This window comes from Gossypium hirsutum, chromosome A05 (genome assembly GCF_007990345.1).
Source record: "Gossypium hirsutum isolate 1008001.06 chromosome A05, Gossypium_hirsutum_v2.1, whole genome shotgun sequence".
In the NCBI taxonomy this organism is placed as follows: Eukaryota; Viridiplantae; Streptophyta; class Magnoliopsida; order Malvales; family Malvaceae; genus Gossypium; species Gossypium hirsutum.
The window spans coordinates 9675533-9697901 of record NC_053428.1 but is presented as its reverse complement, the minus strand read 5'-3'; the positions used below and the strand labels follow the sequence as shown (position 1 = coordinate 9697901).

The 22369-nt window shown below is 30.2% G+C and overlaps 1 protein-coding gene across 2 annotated transcripts; it reads right to left on the bottom strand.

The window, feature by feature from the left end:
- Positions 1-16596: 16596 nt before the first annotated feature.
- Positions 16597-21938, bottom strand: LOC107959026 (vacuolar fusion protein MON1 homolog). 2 transcript variants are annotated; one of them, XM_016894981.2, is made up of 15 exons: positions 21795-21938; positions 21244-21700; positions 20918-20997; positions 20741-20812; positions 20568-20607; positions 19962-20063; positions 19664-19785; positions 19084-19216; positions 18881-18972; positions 18281-18362; positions 18094-18158; positions 17568-17867; positions 17380-17471; positions 17098-17162; positions 16597-16977 (listed from the first exon to the last, which is right to left on the bottom strand). In XM_016894981.2, the coding sequence occupies exons 2-15, from the start codon at positions 21682-21684 to the stop codon at positions 16882-16884; spliced, it is 1782 nt and encodes a 593-aa protein (XP_016750470.2). In that variant the 5' UTR covers positions 21685-21700; positions 21795-21938; the 3' UTR covers positions 16597-16881. The 2 variants fall into 2 exon arrangements, with proteins under 2 accessions (XP_016750470.2, XP_016750469.2); XM_016894980.2 differs by having other exon boundaries at positions 21244-21718; positions 21795-21906.
- Positions 21939-22369: the final 431 nt, after the last annotated feature.

Genomic DNA, 22369 nt, shown 5'->3' with positions numbered 1-22369 from the left:
TTTGCAATAGTTGGGGAAAATCAAAAGGGGTAAGAAAGAAAAAAAAAAAGAGTTTCATTTGCTCACAAACCGACAAAATTACAAGAGATAACTTTTTAATATTAATTATATATTTCAGCAGTCTCCCCATTTTCACTTTTATTGACTGGTTAAAATACATTTCAGTATAAAACATATTTTAGAAAACTCATAAATTACATTCACAATTAACATTAAAAACAAATAGGGACCAGTTCATATTGATCATTTAAATCATGAATATGATAAACATTCAACCAATAATTGTCTATCTATTTGTCTGTATTATTAAGTAACATAACCAAATTCAATTTAACAGAATTTGTCTTTTGTCTTTTAACTTAGTTTCATCTTTGTATGGTTAGGTGTTTGATTACAATATTATCAACTAATTAAAAAACAATATTAATTAGTTGAAAATATTTGTTTCCTTTTCTTCTTCTTTTTTTGTCTAATTATCCTTTTTAAACTTTCCATTATTAACTTCAATTATTGTTGTTCATGCATGAATTTGAGTGGAAGGATAGAGATTTTTATACTGGAGCTAGAACAAAGCAATTTCTATAAATACAAATAAAAGGGACCATTGGCTTTAAATAATGTGTATAGTCATAGATGTGTGTGTTTCTTAATTCCAGACAAACAATTATATAAAGTGAATATGCGCATGAATGAATTCTATGAAAAGTAAATTTAATTTCCCATATAAATTAATATAGTTTTTATACATGTTTTCTTTTTTGTTGTTTATTATATATATATATATTGATAGGACAAATAAGATTATTGCTGTGATTTGAATTCTGATATTTTTTATTTATATTTTTTTACATATTTAAAATTTGTGTACGTGTATAGAAATTAATGAGAAATTACTTTGTAGTTTAATTAGTGGATAGCTTTTTTAACAGATTTTTCAAAAAGTAATTTGTTTAATTTTAATTGAAAATTAAGTGATTTGTTTTTTTAATATATGTTATTTAAAAATTTTAATTTTTAGTCTTCCTTTTTAAAATTTGATATTTAATTAATTCATGATATCAAGTTGGTCAAAACATTTATAATAAAACCTATAATAATAGATGTTTAAGTTTTTAATTATTTATTTAAAATTGTTAAGGTAAATTACATCAAGTTACTCTAAAATATTATTGTTATTATTTTGGTAATTTTAATTTTTTCATTCACTCATAACTGCTTGAATTGGTTAATGCCATTAAAAATTTTGTTAATCCACTAATGGATTGTTGATGTGATATTTTTTTACTTTTAATTAAAGTTAAAGACTTCTTTATAATTAGTCTAAAATATTTTTTATTTATTTACAACATAAGAACCATCAATCTTTATCACTGCCCAACACCCGTCATAAGAATCACCAATCCTTATCGCTACCCATCCCTTGCTCCCTTATCTCTATCGCTCCTCACTTTGTCTACGTTGCACTATAAAAACCACCTTACACATTTGCTTCTTTAGCATGGGTGATACAGTAATAAAATTCAAAAAGACATCACCCTTTATTTTTATCCAGTGGTAATATCTCTTCGATTTTATAATTTTAGCACTCATGTTAGAGAAGCAATCATGTAAAGTAGTTTTTACGGTGTGGAGGCGACAGAGTAAGGAGTAATAGATATAGGGAGCAAGGGATGGACAATGATGAATATTTTTTATTCTTATAGTGGTGTTGGATAGTGGTGAAGATTGTTGGTTCTTATGTTACAAATAAATCAAAAAAAAAGTATTTTAGATTAATTATAAAGAGGTCTCTAACTTTAGTTGAAAGTAAAAAAATGCCGCATCAACAATCCATTAGTAAATTAATGGAATTTTTAACAGCAGTGACCAATTTAAGTAATTATCTTGATTAGAGTGACTAAATTAAAAAAAACGACCAAAATAAAAATGATACTATTTTAAAACGACTTGGTTAATAATTTACCCAAAAAATTTATTTTAGGACAAGATGTCCGATCTATCCCTTTGGTCGGTCTTGCTTTCCGTATTACAAGGTAACGGTATCTAAGGAGACATTTCGGTTCCTTTTATTTTAGTGAATAAGAAAATGTTACGGGTAAGATTGGTTTTATATGAAATTATTATAGTAATAATTGTTATTATTGTTTCTTAATAGGAAATCATAATCAATTTTACTTAACTAATCCCTGTGTAAAAAAAGACGGTTTCTAAATAAAGTTGAAACTTGAAATTATTTTTTTTCATATACAGTTAGTCAAGATATCCATTCCATTTTAACTGTTTGACTGAAATTTAGATGTTAAATCTTTATTAAGTGATGGAGTTGGAGTCTCATTTTATAGAAATTATGTTTGTACCTTCTCTATTTTTTTTTTTTTTAAGTAAATTATATTTAAGTTTACAATTTATTATTAAGTTCACGTTTTGATTATTTAACTTTAAAAAATTATCAAATAGTCATTAAATTATTTAAAAGCTATCATTTAAGTCCTTGAATAATTTGAAAGTTTTTCTTTAAGTCACTAAAATGTTAATTTTTTTTTTAAGTCACTAAAATGTTAATTTTTTTTTTAGAAAAAAGGTTTAGCTAATAAGTTTTAATTGACAATTCAACAATTCATACGGTGGATTAGTATCCATCGACAAGTAAAATAACATATCTTAAATTCAAAATGATCTGACAGTCAATGCAAAAAATCAGAAAAAGTTGTTTGGATTTTCGTTCACAAATCTTTGATGTTTAAAGTTGTTTTATAAAAAAATAAATTGTAAAAGAGAAGGGGATTGAGAACTTTCTATTGGTGTAGACGATGCGAAAGAGAAGGCAATACAACAATGGTTTTAATAGCTAAGTGACTTAAATGAAAATTTTTAAATAGTTTAGTAACCATTTTGTAACTTTTTAAAGTTGAGTAATCAATACGTAAACTTACTAATAGTTTAGAGACTTTAAATGTAATTTACCTTTTTTCTAAAGAGCAGTTTAACCTCAACTAATGCCACTTTGCGTAAGATAAGAAGGGTAAGTTAAGGGCAGACCAGACATAATTGAAGCCAAATCTTTGTTTAGATCTGTTAATGGAAAAGCCTAAGATTCAACCCCACCCCCCACCTTCTTATTTTTACTAAAATAAAAGATTTTTTTCCCCAGTCTTCCCTCTATGGCTATTGCTTTGCTGTGATCCTCTCATTCTCTCACCGAAGCTGTAGTTCCAAAAACAAAGCATAGCGCTTCTGCCAATGCCTTAAATCCATCTGTACATATTTCAATTGCAGTAAAACAAAAGCAATTGCATTTGACTTTCAAACACTGCAACAAACAAAAAAGCCAACCGCTTTCTATTCCATCATCTTTGGTGCTGTCGCTATATAAGTTTTCACCTCAGACACAAAAGCAACCCTTTTTTTCTGTCTTTCAAAATAACATTACAATTTCATTACGTAATTTTATTGTAAAGATGAATCTAATGGATGGGTATTGTATATTCTTGATGCATGATGCATGATGTTTGGTCTCGAAATAATGTTTTGAGATATGATCACTTCTTTTTAATCTAATATTTAGACATTTCTTAATCATTATAATTAAGACATACGTTTTTTACAGTAATAGAGAACTGAAAAACACAAGCTTCACGATTCATGGGAATCATCACATCCTCCTCCTTTGTCAAAGATTTCACTGCTCAGCCTTTTCTTTGCTTTTGCCCTGTCGGCTATTAACCTATCTATTATAACATCTTTTCATGTTGGTGAATGTCAAATGTTTATCTTCACAAGTCAAAAAGGTTGGATCAACTGTATACTCCTCTATATCCCACCGCTTCCCAAAGTTTTATATACCCTCTCGAATATCTAATCTTATTTATATACTCAAATTTATGGTAAAATAAATATTTTCTTTATCAAAGGTAATAGTCATATATCATACATCAAATAGTGATGCATTTTGATAGTTGCAATTAAAGGAGAGAATATAAGGGGCATGCATGAAAATGAATTACAAAGTCCCATCTCACACAAAGTTGAAGTACAATCAATGGCATATATATGATGAGTGAGCAATATATAACAAAAGTCAAAATGGGTATTTATATATACATATTCTTTTTTTCTTTATCTTTTGTGAACTTTAGGTGATGGGATTAACATTCTTCCACTTTGTCCCCCTCCTCCAACAAATGTGTTTTCTTTTCATATATACAATATAATTATTTTAAATTATATGTCATTGTTATTTCTTTTCTTGCAATGGGCCTCTACGACAAAGGGTGGAGGGTTCCTATCTTCTTTAGGCATGAGCTATTGCTTTACTTTTATCATAGCAAAGGAATAATGCCACTGCTTCCTTAACCCCTTTGGGGCCCCATTTCAGTACAATCATGTGGGCCCATCCTGTCTGGCCCCATACTAACAACCCAATTTAAATAAATAAAAATAAATATTTCTCCCCTTCCTTTTGACAGAACCTTTTCATTCTGTCAATTTATCTCTCTCTTCCTCTCCCTTGCTTTGCTTGTTTGGCAAACTTATTTTTTTAAGTTTAAATACTTTTCTGGTTATGTTTTCACCATAAAGTTTTAACACACAAATGGATAAAGTCTTGAAGATGGGAATGACAATGGCATGCTTGGATTCTAGGGGCGGTTAGGGGGTAGTGTTGCTCAAGCAATAACATACTCAATGGCCCCGCCCCCCTCCCCTCCCCTATATCATCTATATATAGGCCTATAGGTAAAAGACGAAAGAAAAAGAAAACAAACTTGGAAAGCATGGTGCTCCATATAATATGACAAATCTCTTTTTCTATAGTGGTGATTTCTTTTAATTTTCTCTTGCTTTAACCAATTGATGTAAAAGTAAAAGTACCATTCTTGAGCTTTCACCAAGTGAAGTTATAACCATAACTATGGACATTATGTGTGTGTCTGGAAGTTTTCAGCAAAACTCTTACCCCTTTTTGTCTTTAGTTTGTTTTAAATTTTGAAAGTTCTTTCTTTTCAGACAGAAACGGTTGGATTTGTAAGAGATCAGTTTGGGTCTGTCTACCCAACTTTTTTATTTTCCCCCATTACGTTTTAGTCATTTGCGGGATAGTAGTGATTATGGAACTTAATATATTACAACCACAAATTTGGGACATATGTTAGAACTGCTACTCAGCCCTAATTTAGCTTTTATGACTTGTTTTATTCTTGGTCAAAAGTAAGCAACAAGGAAGTTTAAAGATAAACATTGCAACTGTTTTTTATCTGATAGTTAGGTGAGGTCCCATAGTGAAGACCAGCGACTAAGACGATGGATTTCGGTGATTGGAGATGTTGGGTCGTGTTTAAACCAGTGAAAAGCCTGCTCTTTTTTCAGCTTAATAAGACTACTAAAGAATGTTCCTTTCAGATGAATAAAAACAACCATTTTTAATTTGCTGTAACAAACCAAGATATACTTTTCAATTCATTTATTTACTATGTCCAAAAAAAATCATTTATTTACATCGTCTTCACAAGAGGCCACTTTTTGGTCAATTATTTTTTTTCCTGGTATGACTTGCATTGGTACGTAACTGCTGATATATACTAACTTGAACTGTAAAAACTTTAATTTCTGAGAAACATAAAAGGAAAAAAAAACCCAGAAAGAATATGATAAAAACACTCATTTGATGAAATGACAGAAAGGTAACAAGGTTGATAAAGACAAAACTATGGCTGTTGTCCTATTGCCTCAATATGCTCTTTCGCTACCATCAGATTTTTGACACTCTGTACCGTCTCAACTTCTTTGTTGTTTTGCTTGCAGCTTCATCTGATTTGTAATTTGTTGGGCAGGGCGGGCAGAACTTCTTCATTTCTAATTCTAACGGATGGCAGCAAATAATGGAACTACTTGCCTAATGGTGACAAGTGGGGGCAATATGGATGGAGGTCGTGGATTGTGATAGCTGATAAGGTACTTGTGATGCTGGTTGCTGAGGGGATACTGCAGATGGAGTGCAGGTGCTTTCAGTGATGGCAGTACGGGCGGATTAAGGAAAGGATTTTTGAGGTGGTAGCAGGAGGCTGTGGACTTCTTGGTCTTATTGGATTCTGAATAGGGAACTTCTTTGTAAACGATATGAGGAATTGGAGGAGTTTGGCATAGCCACCCATCTTTTCCTTTACTTGGTAATTTAGCAATGCCCGAGCTACTATGATCTGTTCAAACTCATCCTTGTTTTTAGGCTCCGAAGAACTAGCTGCTTCTTTTGCCATTGTAAATAAAGATGTTACACAGTTTTGGCGCAAATGTTATTGTTAATATCGAGATAAGTAGTTTAAAAAAAAACTATAATAAAAAAATAACCTGTAATACCCTAAAATCAATATAATATAAAAATAGTATTAAATTAAATGATGTATAATAAGAAAATAACCTCTAATACCCTAAAATCAATATAATATAAAATAGTATTAAATTGAATGATGTATAATTGATTTTTCTGGTAAAGTGAGAAAATGATATAAAGTTATAAAAGAAAGGTTGAGTGATGTCAAGAAAAAAAAAATTGAAAGAAGAAGTATGTTGTGATACATTATTTTAAAGTAAAGACTAAATTGTAAATATGTGAAAAGTTTAGATTAAGTGTAATATTCAAAATTTGAGGGGCCAAAGTGTATAAATGAGTAAGTTAGAGGACCACGAAAAAATAACTAAAGTTGTTGTGTCGTGAATTGTCATGCAAGGACTAAATTGAATAAGTATAAAAATAAAGGGACTAAAATTTAAATTTTACCAAAAGTGAGTAGTGACTTAAAGATGAGATTTTGAAAAAAAACATTAAGGGTATAATAATTAAGGATGAAATGTGTTGAAATTTGATTGATTGAATATTTTATTATTTTATAATATATTTTAACATTTAATTAATTAATTAATATAATATATTATTAAAGAGAAATATAGAAATTTCTCCATCCATCCATTGCTTTTCAAGCTGGCTATAAATTAGATCTATTCATGAGTTCACCCAAAAATAGAGGGTTTGAATAAAAATATAGGCATGAACAAAAAATAAGGACCATTTAGAAAATTGACTAGGCCTTTAGTAAGCTTTTTTTGGCCCTAGCTTGGCCTGTCCCGAATATGCAAAAAAATTTATTGTTTTTTTTCTTGTTATTTTTTACTATTTTGTTGCTATTTCTTATTTTTTTCACTATTTTGTTGTTATTGTTTAGATATTGTATAACTCTTATTTTATTGTTAATTTTGTTACTATTTTAAAGTTATTTACTTGTTAAGTTGCACCTATCTTAGTATTATTTAAGTATACATATATAGTTTTTTAATATATTTTTAATTTGTTGAGAAACATTTATTTTAATATTTTTAGTATTTTTAATGTATTATATATTTTTTAAATTTATATAAAAATAATATAAAAAATGTAATAGGACTGGGCCGAGCCCAAGTTTTAACATTTTTATTTAGGCAGGGCTTTGGCAAAATTTTACACCCATTTTTCGGGTTGGGCTAAGGCCTAGCAAACGAGTCTAAATTTTGGTTGGGCCTAACCCGAACTCAACTCGGCCCATGAATACCTCTACTATAAATAGATGAAGAGGGGTTTTCATTTTTTAACAATTTGGTCATCTACCATGAAACCCCACTTTCTCTCTCTCTCTCTCTCTCTCTCTCTTTTTTTTAATTTTCATAGTCACCAAAAATGAGAAGTGAAGTAAAGATACTAAAGAGGTAGAATATCACATTGGAAGAAAGAAATCGAAGTTGGAAGTGAAGAAAGTTGAGGAGAAAGTGAAGAGATTAAAGAGACATATTATGTACTTTAAGAACTTTATTTTATTTAATTTTAATCTAAATGTAGAGAATGTTAAATAGTTGAATTAATTATGAATGTACAAATATTATGTATGAAATTTAATTAGTGCGTTGAAGTAGTAGAAATTTGACTAAGTTGTAAAGTAAATAAAATAAGTTATGTGGAATTGAATGTTAAAAAGAGAACATAAATAAAGTGTGACAAAATAACGATTTTATCATCTGTGATGGTGTGATTAAATTACCAAGTTAAATTGCATTTATGATAATGGTGACTAAATTATAAAGTGTACAAAAATTTATAACTTAAATAAAGTATTACGATGAAAAGTTTAAATGATGTGTTCTGTGTTAAGAGGATACATTGCAATGTGATATTAAAATAAAATTACATTAAAAGATGAATTCTCATTATGTTAAGGACTAAATTGTAAAGTTATGAAATGTATACAATTGAAACAAGATAAATTATGATAAAATTATATGTTAAAGATATGTGAGTTTTAAAGATTAAATAGAATAGCAATCAAAAGCATAATGATTATGTATGTTAAATGAAAGTTAAAAGAACCATGAAAAAGTAAATATTACCACTAAAACAGTTTTTGGATAACATCAGTAGTTCAACTTTGAAAATTCACCAAATATTGTAGAAATTGAATTAGAAGTTGAACCAGATATAGAATTAAAGTTCATTGAGTCTAGTTTCACATACAGGAAATGGTGTAAGTAATGAAATTTTAGATTATAAGATATAATAATTATTGTGATACAAGGCGAAAATGATTTCGGGATCTCCTGTAATTACCCAAAATTCACGCGTACCGGAAAAGTGAATTATAGGGCATTCGTTTTAGTGAAATAAGTTCGAAAATAATTATTAAAAATATTTATGAGCCTAGTGGTGTGTCTAATTAGGTTTTAATTAGGTAAATTTAGCTCAATTTAGAGTAATTAGTAAAAAAAAAAGAAAAAGAAAAAAGACTAAATTAAATAAGGGGTAAAAGTTTAATTCTAAAGTAATAGAAAATAAAAAGGATTAAAATAGTAATTAAATCATTTACAAAAGTTGAGGCGGCATATATGTATTAAAATCTAAGATTTTATTTAGGTTATATTTAAATATTATATATAATTATTATAATTATTAATTAACATTATGGTTTTATATTAGATTATTATTAGTATTATTATTAAATAAATTATATAGTAAATAATTGTATGGTAATAAAAAATATACATGTGTAAAAATTATATTGGTGCATTTGTAATTTAAATACTCAAATTACTTATAATTTAAGTATAAAGATATTTTATAATAATTAATTGTATTAATTATATTATGAGATTTTTATATAATAAATAAATTAAAGTTATGACAAATATATGAGGATGATAAGGTACAAATGTAATAATATGTATGTGTACAAATGTAATATATGTAATTGATATTAAAATAGATAATAATTATTATTATTATGTTAAAGATATTTATTAAATTAAATAAATAAATTATGAGATTTTTTTTGAAAAATAAATTAGATAATGACATTTGTAATAATATAAATATGTAAACTTGTTATATAATTATTAATTTACTTAATATTAAAGTAAAAAATATTTTAATATATGATATTAATATTATATTATGTTAATAAAATAATAAAGCATAAAAGAAATAAAGAAATAAAGAAACAAAAAAGAAGAAGCAGAGAGCATTTCGAAGATAGCAGGAAAAAGAAAGAAAGAAAAGAAAAAGGAAAAACTAAGGGTTTAGGATTTAAAGCTTTGATAGGTAAGTCAATCAAGCCCTTTTCTTTTAATTTTGATGTTTGAGAAGTCTTAAAACAAGATTTTGATAGAATTAAGTTGATAGTTTGGAAGTTCATAAGTTTTTAAGTACAGTTTATGTTGAACAAAAAGAAGAATTAGGGATTTAATTGAATAAATTTTAAGTTAGAATTGATTAAAGGATTAAATTATAAACTAGGCTATAAGTTTTATGTTGTATGGATTAAATTGAAGAAAATTCGAAATTAGGAAAAAAATGCTGAAAAATTAATACTTAAACGTAAGTATGGAGGAAATTTGAATAGAAATAAAGTATGAATTGAATTAGAAAAGTAAGTAAAATTATTTAGGATTAAATTGAGAATAAGGTAGGAATTGATTAAAATTTCAATTATTTATTTTAATTAGTGTTGTAATTAATAGTATAATTATTTTAGTTTTTGATAGCTAACAATGAACCAAAGATATCGGCTCAAAAGGGAAAGGAGAAGATTACCGAGGAGTAAATCAAGAATTTCGGCTTTGTATTACTATAATTCAAGTTATTTATTTTTAAGTATTAATTTTAAATTATTTATTTTATAGTAATTCAATATTGAGGTAAGTAATTTTATTGAATTGAATTTAGAAAATTGAATTGAATGAGAAATATGTGTTAGTATTACTATATTCAAATTTAATTATTATTAATTGTTGAATTTTAAGTTAATATGCATGGTAAGTATTAGTATTAAATTGTATGAAATTAAATTGAATTGTGACTATATATGTGACTAATTGAAATGCACATTGAATTGAGAAAGTGTATTGAATTATGAATATGTGAATTGAAAATTGATTGAAAAGTGGAAAATGATTGAATTGAAAATGTGAGAAATTACGGTTGAATTTAATTGAGATTTATATGTGATCCGAAAACCCTATTAACTAATCGGGCTGAGTCGGATATAGTTGGCATGCCATAGGATTGGAAGTGTTCAGGGATGCTTCGACCTCGAGTCAATGAGACACTGGGTGTCACTGTAACAGCCTAATTTTCAGTGGTGTCGGAACAGTGATTCGAGATCACTAAATCCGACAAATGAGTAGGAAATATTATTAATTTAGTGAGTATAAGTTAATTGTGAAGTTAGGAAAATTTTGAAATAGTGAAATGTACAAAATATATATATTAAAATAATTAGAATTGAAAACGAGGTATCAAGACCTCGGGAATTTTAAATTGAGCCATAAATATATTTATAAATATTTATGGAGTGTTAATAAGTTAGTATTAAAGTTTCGTCAAGAAATTTTAAAGTACTGATAGCTAATTGAACAAAAAAGACTAAATTGTATCAAATGCAAAATTGTAGGAAATGATTAAATAGCTTAAATGATAAAAGAAAGAGGGTTTAAAAGGAAAATAGACCCAAGGTCTATTTGGGCTGGACGGGAAGAGCATGAAATCACCAAGAAAATAAGGGAAAAATTAGAAAATTGCAAAATTTACTTAATAAAGCTAGGACTAAAGTGGAATTATCTAGATTTCTCTTTATTTTTCTGCATTCTCATCAGCAAAAACACCATGGAAGAGTTCCCTTAAGCTGGTTTTTCATATTTTTACTGCAAGTAAGTTCAATTCTTGATTATTTCTTGAAATTTTGTATTTTCGTGACTTTTACAACTAGGCCCATTTGTTGAATTCATTAGTTCTTGATTCTATGAAAGAAATTAAAAGTTTCTATGAATATGTGCTGGAAGTTTATGATGATTTGATATAGAATTAGAGCTTTAAATTGTTTATATGCTGATTTTATTGAAAGAATTGAATAGAAAGTGAATGTTTGGGACCTAAATTGTAAAAGAGTTTGAAGTTAGAGTTTTATGTGGAAATTCTGAATTTCAATAGTTATGAAATAACTTATAATGTCTAGGAAAATTATCAATTGAGAAAATTAGTTTAATTGAGGGGTTAATTAAGTAAGGACTGAATTGTATGAACTGTGAAATTTGGGGCAAAATGAAAATCAACATTTTGCACTAAAACAGTTTTGGACAGCAGCAATAGTCTAACTTTGAAAAATCTCCAAAAATTGTATAAATATAATTAGAGGGTGAATAAAATATGAAATTAAAGCTTATTGAGTCTAGTTTCTTATAGAAGAAACGGTGTAAGCAATGGAATTGTAAATCATGAGATATAATAAGTTTTGTGAGACAATGTCAGAATGATTTCGGGTTCCCCTGTTCTGACTTTGGAAAATCATAAAAAATTGGAGAAAAATAATTAAGGGATTAAATTTATATGTTTAAAATCCTTAAAGAGTCTGTTTTCAATATAAATAAGCGGGAACATCATCCGAATCTCGTACGATGAGATAATTAATTCTTAGTGAAAAAGGGTTAGAACTATCAGACAGCAGAATAGGGGTAAATTTAAAGAATAAACTGTACTTATTGGCTAAACCAAAATTTCTGAAAATTTTATGGTAATAAGATAAGTAAGTCTAGTTTCAGGGAAAATTAGCGGATCTTAATTTCAAGTTTTGTACCTTAAGATATAAATAATTTTGTGACTATGACGCAAATGGACAGTTTTGAATATACATAAGTAAATAGTGAAATTATTGATAATGTTACTTGTTGCATGTTATATAAATTAAGGATGTGGAATGGAGAGGAGGAGGAGTAAAATATGTATGAATATTCAGCTAGCATGGCTAATTTGTATGTTTTAGGCTCATGGACTAAATTGAATAAAAGTAAAATTTTATGGGTAATTTTGTAAAAAAAGTTAGAAATGACCAATTTGCATGAAATGGATTATTTTATTATTTAAATTACAAAATTGAATGAAATTATTAATTTAGCTCAAGATCAGGGAAAAACATGTTTTAAGGATTAAATTAAAAAGTGTTGAAATTATGGAAAATTCTGACATTTTATAGAATTAATAGGTTGTTATCAATTTGTGTGAGAATAACGGCTGGAAATAAGGATTAAATTGCAATAATTTTATTTTATTTTAACCTAAGGATGAAATCGTCATTAATTAAAAGTTTAGGGGTAAAATGATAATTTTGTTTAGAGCATTAGTTGAATGTATTATAACATGAAATAAATGAAAACGACGATCAAATTTTTTTATAAAGATCCAGATGACTTGAATACGAGACTTGAACGTGGAAAAGAAAAGATATCGGATTAATGAAATATCTGATAAATGAATCGATAACTCCGGTAATGCTCCGTAACTCTATTCTGTTGACGGATTCGGGTTAGGGGCGTTACAGTCACTATTTTACTTCGGAAAGATTCGATGAGGAATTGGGTACCACTTTACTTCGGCTAGGCCGATGAGACACTGGGTGTCAACTTGACTTCGAACTATCTGATAAGGCACTGGGTGCCAAATTGGTGTGTTTGGTTGGATCCGTGTATCCGCCAAAGTCCGAATCTGTTAATAAGGGTAATTAAAAGAATAGTTAAGTTGAATAAAATGAATCGGTTGAGCCACTGTAAGAAATGTAAAAATAGAACATGAATTGAAAATGTGATTTGAATGCGAGTACGAGAATGGAAAGCATGAATTAATGGTTCATGGAATAGACAATGGCTCAACATTAATGTTTATGATTTCAATTGACGAATAGCTAAATTCAATTGTATGAATATATTGAGAATGACAAATTTATGTTTGAATTGGTTTAGTAAATATTAAAGTTAGATGATTTAATTTACATGATTATTATGTTTATAATTTGAATTATGGTAATACAGGCGTACGGTTGTTTCTATGCTCAGGTTAATAGGTATACAGAGTCTTGGTTCAACATCCAGGCGATCCCGACTCCAGCGCAAAACTTGGTGATGTATTATTCTTTTGGCAAAAGTGGCATGTACATATGTGTTAATTTGGTCACTTTAAAATGCTATATAATTTTTGTTGTAAAGAATGGTATTTGGTATTTTGGTATTTAAACTAATGAAATAATATGAAAATTTATATGATATATTTGGTATAATTAATACTAACATGATCTTTTGATACTTGGTTTAATGAAATGGAAATAGAATTATCATAACATATTTGGTATAGTTGGGAACAAGTTGAAATAGAATTAATGAAGTTTATTTAATTAAACAATATATGCGAATGTTTACTTAGTAAATTACTGAGTTGATGTTGAACTATGTTTAGGTGTATTTAAATATAAAATTGTATGGATTGTGATATTGGTTTTGAATTGGTTGCAATTTGAATTTGCAGGGAAGGTTAAATATTTATAAAGGGATTATATTTAATTTTTTTTCTAAAAAAAAAAAGAAACAAAAGAGTCAATTAGCAAAAGTTTTATATGAACTTATGATTATATTATAATATGTTCGATAATTATTTAAATATTAATCGTAAATTATCCGATTATCTGGTAATACCTCGTAATCCTGTTCTAGCGATGGTTTAGGGTTAGAGGGTGTTACATCTTCCGTTCTAACTTTGAAAAATTATTATAAAATGTAAAAAAAATATTTAGGAGAAGAAATTTGTATGGATAAAATCTTAATGAGTCTATTTTCAAGGGAAACAAAGGGTAACTTAATATGAGATTTGTACTAAATAGATTTTTAGTGAAGAAATGTCAAAGCTGCTTAGCGGTAGAACAACGGAAGATTTGAAGAATAAACTGTATTATTTTACTTAATTAAAAATTCTGGAATTTTTATGGTAAAATTTTTATTGAGTCTAGTTTCAAAAATAAAAAGTGGATCTTAAATTCGAGTTTATAAGCATACTATACTCAAAATCAAATGTTCATATATACATATAAACACATTTACACAAATGATTGGGATGGAAAGGGGAAGAGGAAAATAATTGAAGAATTATAATATTAAGAAATTGTTACAAATGATGGTTTTGCTAACATGTAAAGGAAATACAAATGTTTTATTGAAACATTAAGTCAGTTATTGATATAAAAGGAATTAAGGAGGTCTTATTTGATAAATTGATCGGTAAATATTAATAATAATAATGATATGTAGAGAAGATAAACTATTTTTAGAGTAAGTCATCTAATGGACTTATTTGTAAAAGGTTGATAATTGTGTTATTTTATAAATTTAGAATTAATGACATGATCATAAGGTTCATTACAAAATATCGTATGTTATAATGACTTTTGATAATATTCAAAATAAAGTTTTACTAAAAAAATTCATTCGGTTTTAAGTTGTACATTGAAAATATGTTAAAAACATGTTATTGAGGTTAAAATATAATCAAAACAGATAATTGAATTTAGTCAAAAATTACTTTGACACTCAAATATGACATTATGACATTTCTACGTTCGACTTGGTAATCAGATAAGCTACAGGGAAATTACACGACCCGTTACCTATTTCACCGTTCCTACATTAAAAAGGGAAAAGACAACTGAAACATCGACTGACATTGTTTTAGAGATGTCCAAGCTGCCATGGCAGAGTCTTTTTTTCTTGATTGAAATAACTCATTTGCTAAAGAATGATAACCATTTTCTCGGAGTTTGACAAGAAATGAGTTTCATATAAGAGGAAATCTTTGACAACCCTAAATAACCAAACCAGAACGACCATTTTTATCCACATACGAAAATTAAAAATAAAAATCGAAAAAACTTTTGCATCTTACATTATGTTTATTCTTTTTTCTGAGGTTTATTAAACTTTGGGTTTCATCAATAAATGCTCATACAACTACTTCAACAAATTTAGGTCTGCACGAGAGTGTAGAACAGTAGTGGGACTCTCAAAGGTTTCCCGTTAAAAGTTAACGGTGGTTTTTGAACTTCGGAGCGTGGTTTGGATCTTCCTAAAGGAAGCTTATGGCAGCTCCTCTGCGCCAGCTCTTGCCGCTCAGTCTTGTACATCTCGTCTCGCTGTTTTCTTTTAGGGGAGAGAGATGTACAAGACCCTACTGCAAGCTCCGATTAAGTAATGCAAGAAAATTTAAGAAGCACAAAACATAGTGCGAAGAAAACTTTGATTTTCTTTCGAAGTTCATTTCTCTTACTGCATCAGAAGAGAGGTGGATTAGTTGCGTTACTTGTAGATATATATGAATTCTCTCCTTCAGATTTATTTTGATTATAGTTATTAAATTACTTATTTAGCTTAGTCTTTATAAATTATAATAATTTATTCTTCTCGGAATTGTAACTTAAAAAAAAAAAAAGACAAACACGTCCTAGGTCATTTTCTTTCCAAAATGAACAAACATAACGGGGAAGCGAAGCCTAAAGGCCCAAAACTCACATAATAATAAATGCAATGCAAGGCATGGAGACAATTTTCTCATAGAAGGTCAGGCCAGGAGATAAATAGTAAAAATATTTATAGGTATAGAGACAGAATATTAGGCAGTTCTGAATTGTAGCAGAAAGTAGGTATTTACTTTACTGACCTTCAATAAATTCAATTGATAGAATGACCATTGCTTCACTACAAACGTCTCTGGTTTTATGTCCACCTCCTCCATGAAGGAACCTTTTACATCTCTCTGACCATTCACCAGCTGTCTTTATTAACTTCAGGTACAAGGCGTAGTTCACCTTTTAAAACCAACCCCAGATATTACGATTTCAATTCCTAGCCACATTCGGAAGTGTAAGTCAAACCCACTTAGACTAGGTACATAGATAAGTAGCAGGAAACCTAAGGCGTAACTCCCAATTTTACCTACATCTGTTAGATGATGGATTCCTGCAAGACTTCAGCCTCGTCCAAAACCCAGGCATTTGGTTCACATGCTCCCAAGCTCACCTCAACAATAATGATGCAATAACTGTGATGCAGAAGTGCTAACATCCGTTGAAGCATTCTTAAATTTTTACATGACTGAAGATGGCACACTCTTACGATTTCCACGAGAAAGATGCAGAGCAAAAAATTACAGAGGAACAGAAAATAAAGAATGGCTCAAATATGACAAAGTACTATAACAAAGTTGTCCTACAATAATGGTCAAGTAAAAAGCTACTTTTGTCACCTTTATTTATCATCCATACCGGAATAATACAAAATATGCCTCACTTCGAACAAAGTAAGGTACCGAATAATGTAGCATCTTCCTAGCACTTAAAAGTTTTATGGTATTGATGAATAGGGAAAAAAGTCTTCAAAAGGTGAATGATACATTTGCTAGCTACCTATAGGTATCATGAACGTAGGAGGGCAAAAAACTACTATGATCGTGCAAACAAACAAAACTAGAATACATTCTGCATTAAATGATTGACTTGTTTGTTATCACCATGAAAAGGGGCTTGCTCCCTGCAAAAAAATCTCATTTTCCACATCTTTTACCCATTGACAAACTCGGTTGCAAGTCTTTATGGCTAGAGCCTGCATATAACATAAATGAATCATCAAAACTTCTTTATAGGAAATTATTTAGTGTGTATTTAAGTCAGGATTTGAACTTTGGACGCAATAAATGACTAAGATATATATTCTAAAACAAACCTTGTCTGCAAGTGGATCAAATGCCGCATAGAATTCAAAATCCTGTGTGACCCAGCAGAGTAAAACTGACAGAAAAATGTAATATATTAATCTATGAAGGCTGTAAAACAAAAGCTTGTGGAGTTGAGCAACTGTCGCCCACTAACAAGAGAACATTAAGAAAGCAAAAATCCCAATTGCAGAAAAGACATTCAAACAGCAAATTGAAAACAAAAATGTAACGAAGTTATCTTTTTCTCTAAATAGTTATAATTAATGTTAGAGAAAGGAAGAGAGAATTACCATAGTTTTCATCTCTTCTGAACTGAGTTTTATGGGGTCCAATTCCTTTATCATGCATGGAAGCATACACTCTCTGGTAAGCTCTATATAATCTGCACGAAAGAACCAATTATCCTACTAACCATAATGACTATGCACTCAGTTTGAAAGTAGTTCCGATTGAGTTGTTACAAGATTCAGACTTTTACCTTTTCTGCTGCTGGAGACTGTTAAGTGGTGGTGAGAACTCAGAGGACACATATTGATCCAGGTATATACTACGATAAATGAAATGCCAAAGTCCAGCAGGGCCACCAATGCCAATAAACGGTTCCCTAGGCCTCTCAGGAGATTCTGATGTAAGTGTTTGCTGGCCAAGGTGAGGAGATGATCCAGATCGAGGCAATGGACCAACTGGCAAATCCTCAACACGCATTCCACCATCTATCATTGACCTTTGAACTTCACATAGAACATTGGACTTCAAGAGAACCGCTTCTATGCGAATCCTATAAAATTTCAGTCAAACTTCTTGATGGTCTAGAACAGGAGAAAATGATACGTACAGAGCTGATCTGTACTTCCCCAGTAAGGCATAGGGATGACTTGATATGGCTATATTTCCATCTTGAAGATGGACATAGGTCAGCCTAAAGATATGCAATCAATTGGTGTAGAAATTGAGAATGTTATACCTAAAGTTCACTATATCATGATCATATTAGGAACACTTACCTGCAATCTTTAAGGTGATAGAAAGCATCTGAACTAGTAGTAAGCAACATCAAGTATGTATTGACCTGTCACATGAAAGTCGTTTGTTACCCGGTGCTGTAGGCATGACCAACATAGAGCAAAAAGATGATAGAATTGCATGACGTAGAATTTACATAAAACTAATATGTCTGAAAGCATCACTCACATCAAAAAAATGCACATAAGCATACAAAAATGCCATAGGATTATATCTTGGTAAACAAATTGGTGAAAATGATTCTGCTGTCCTGCATAAACCATGTAGATCTCATAAGAACAAAAGGCCTGTGCAATCATCAATACAAATACAATACTAAGTCAGCTACGTCTTTACAGAAGAGAAAGAAAAAGAGAATAGAAGAAATGAAGAGAGGACAATGCAAAGAATCAGGACTCGATTGTTTTAAGTTCACAATTATCAAGATATTCATTCCTGCCTATCAATTGTAATATTGGGCTCTTAAGAACCTTTAACATGACCACAAAACAACAAAAGAACTAGCAAACATGTTAGGGAGACCCTTCAGTTAAGATGCAACGGTAATGAGGTTGTTCATTTGCCAAACAATGTTTGGCTAGAAATCCACATAAACCAACTAACCATCCAAGCCAAAAGGGTCACCATTACTGCTTCCCACTACCCTACTAAGGAGGACATTGCAAAGGAAGGTACCAGAACAGAACAATCATATCCCACATTTTCATGCTTTAGATTTGACCAAATAAAACAAGGATTAAATGAACTACTAATGTTATTTCTATGTACCTAAATGACTCTGATGATAACACAAAATTTGAAAGTAGCAACATATCGTCAGGATGAAGAGAGGCTTTTTGTGCACCAACAAGACTGATAACCTGAAATTGACCTTCAGTTTATTAAAATAAGCCGAGCAGTAAAAGTATTATTTTTTGGAGTTAAACCATTTCAGGGGAAAGGAAGAAAAAAAGAGAATGAGAGAATTTTACCTTGTGTTTACACATTAGTATTGCAAATAGAACCCCAGAATCAGCAACATCTTGCAATATAGCACCTGCAGCTTGCCTTGTTGCAAAAGCAAGCGGAAGACAAGTGTATGCGTGAAGAAATGTAGCTGGGTTCCTGAAAGAAGGGAAAAAAAAGATTTAGGAGGTACCATTCAGGTAAAATATGAAAGGAGGAATATAGTGACTCACATGTAATTAATAGAAGTAACAAAAATGTGAAAAAGCAAATACATATTATCCTTGTTCTGAATGCAGAGCCATTATATTCTACCAGGAAAATGTGACAAATTGTTAAAACAACCAGAACCAAGAATCTAGCAATTGACATAAAATAAGTAAAAAATCAAGTAGTTCATTTTCAAGGGTTAAGCAAGAAAGCAAAAGAAAGGAGTTAGCAGAGAGGGTGAGAAGAGGAGATATAACATCATTAGACATGCAAGAAAACCCCAATGAAATGCCCCAACTGATGGAGTGGATGAGGGAAGGGAAAACAAAGGGGTGGGGTGAATTGAGGAAAATCCAACATTATTAGACATGCAAGAAAAAACCCAATAAAACGCACCAACTGAACAAGTGGATGAGAGAAGAGAAAACAACATCTGTTCCTCCAAGCAAAGGTGTCATATCAAACTTCGGATTCTTCTCAAAGCACCTATTTATTGACTTTGTTAAGATAAGTATCATCTGCAACCATTTCATAAGCAAGCAAACGTTACAGTAATAAGTACTTTTGGGTTACTCCACAAGCAAATAATATAAAAAGGGGTCAAAAATGATAATGGGAAATTTGCAAGGCTCAAATAGGCAGTGGCAACCAAATTCATCTGTCTAGAAGTAGAGATTTGCAAGGGAGGAGATACCTGACCGTAAATAAGCTCCAATTGTCCTTTTAATGATTCAAAGGGCTCCTCTGTGCAGCTGATGCAAACTAAATAGATTGGTCCCTTCACAAGAAAGACCATCTAAACAAACAAATATGTCATTGCAGATCTTATTCAATTGATCAAAAAATAAGCTGGATTCCGTCAGAGTTAAAGTAATAAGAAATTAGTGGCAGTTTGTAAAAAGCTAAGCTTTATTGATGAGGTCAATAGGGAAATTTTTCATGTAAACGTGCCTATTTTAAACTAGCACCAAACATTCTGCTATCACATCAGTCACTTTTATTTTAAAAAAACAAATACTTAACATTAACGCGCCTTTCCAACTACCAACAATAATAATTTTGAAGATTTCCACCACACCTAATGAACTAAAATAATCAGATTAGATTTCAGCTTCTCAATGTTTATTTCTGAAGTATTCAGTATGCGAAAAGAAAATTCAAAGATCTACTTAAAAGCTCTATCACTAGTTCAAATGAAAGAAATGTAATAAAAACTTATTGTAGAGCTAAAAACTTAAAAAAAAAAAAAAAAAAGGGATAACTTTCGTATCGTATAGAGAAATAGGAAATATAACAATACCTGGTGTTTCCCAGCCTTGACCAATTTGACACGATCTCCCCTGAAAAGCAATGAATGAAATAGTTAAATTCTTCCAAAGACTGAAATAAAATGGAGAAAGTAACCCAAATAATTGCATTCGATACAGCACTAATCTCCACTAAAAACCAAGTAAGCTAAATGCAGCCAAGTACCCATTCTCCACGAAGGAAATAATGGCTTGTAGTGTTGCCGAAAACCCAGCTAGCTTGTGCTCATCCCCGTATCTGGAAGTCAAATATACAAAATAGGATACATATAAGCAAGTAGTTCATATTAAATTTCCACAATGCACCTTAGATTGCTGGCATTTTGAGGAACTAGTGACAAACCTGGAATATATTGGTTTGCCAGAATTACTCAAAATAAAGAAGTGCTTCTTCCTCTTTCTCCAAGATATTGAAGCATCATCCTGTACTTCCATTATAAATCCAACGTGACACGATATGGGAAGAATTTAAAATAACTTTTTTTTTTCTTTTCAAGTGAGTGATGCCCATGAAAGGCAAATAATCCTAATATTAAAACGGTAAAATTGTTATCGGAAAATCAGAACTTCATAAATATTCCTAACGGAATTCAGTTAATTTATACGTACGACAATGAATGAAGATTTGCGATAACTAAGAACAAGCTAAACCTAAATGAAATGGCTAACCTCATCGACGTGGCGTTTACTGGTAACCCAGGAGGAAGCCTGGGAATCGGAGACTCCTTCAAGGGAACCATCATTCCTCAGTTCCTGAATCTCATTATCGTCAATTTCACTCGCTTCATCGATCCTCGACGGGCTAGTGGCGCTGCTACTCCCTCTCCCACCAGCAAATCCGCTACTGCTTGGACTCGAAGGCACTTCGTCGCCGAAAGTTTCCTGATCCTCCACCCGCAATCGATCGTCATCTTCAGCGCCGTTGTCGTTTCTATCGGGATTCAACAATCCATCGGCGATTTCGTTCCCGTTTCCACGATGATTACGTTCTAATCCGGTCGGTTCATTCAATGTCAAGAAATCGAATCGTTCATCGACCAGTTTGGGATTAGAATTAGGGTCAGCGAAGCCATCAGAGAAAGACGAAGATGAGCTAGAATCGTACGACATTATGATTTGGTTTACCCTGCCAAAATAAATGAAACTAAAGGAGTCTAGGGCTTTAGGATTTGGGGAAAAAGATTACGAGAGAAAGAGTTTATTTTAGTCAAGAAAACTACCACTAGTACGATAGCGCTTTCAACTCTACTGCTGACTACCAGTCGTTTTGCTGCTGTTTTGTTTTGGTTAGTTTCTCTTTGGCCCTCTTCCTTTTTTTTTTTTTTTCCTCTTTTGGCGGGGGATTGACTGGTTGGTGAGTCGAAGAAAATGTTCGTAACAACGAGGCGCAGGCGATTGGGCCCCATCTATGGCAAGTTCTAGGTAGATCGTAGATCTGATTATCTGAGTATTTGAATCGTTATTCGTGTAATTTGACACATCGTATTACATTTTTCTAAGATAGTAATTTAGATTTTGTTTTTCTTTTAAGTTTACAATGAGAATTTAAACGAATACATATATAACATTTACGAGTGCAAATAGTAATACATTAGAGTTAAAAGGAGTAAATAAAGTTGAGAATAATCTAAACTAATACTTATATTGATATAATTAAAATAATTATATTTTATACCGTAAAACATTTATTATTAAATACTTATAAATTGTAATATATATTTATTATTAAAATATTAATATAAATATTTTTCAGAATAATACATAAAACTTAAATTTATTGTTGTCAAATTTTATT

Coding starts and splice junctions, on each gene's coding strand:
- LOC107959026 (XM_016894981.2), bottom strand. CDS start 21,684: ATGTCGTACGATTCTAGCTCATCTTCGTCTTTCTCTGATGGCTTCGCT. Junction 20,998..21,243: donor GTAAACGCCACGTCGATGAG/GTTAGCCATTTC, acceptor ATGGAAGTACAG/GATGATGCTTCAATATCTTG. Junction 20,608..20,740: donor ATTTCCTTCGTGGAGAATGG/GTACTTGGCTGC, acceptor ATTGCTTTTCAG/GGGAGATCGTGTCAAATTGG.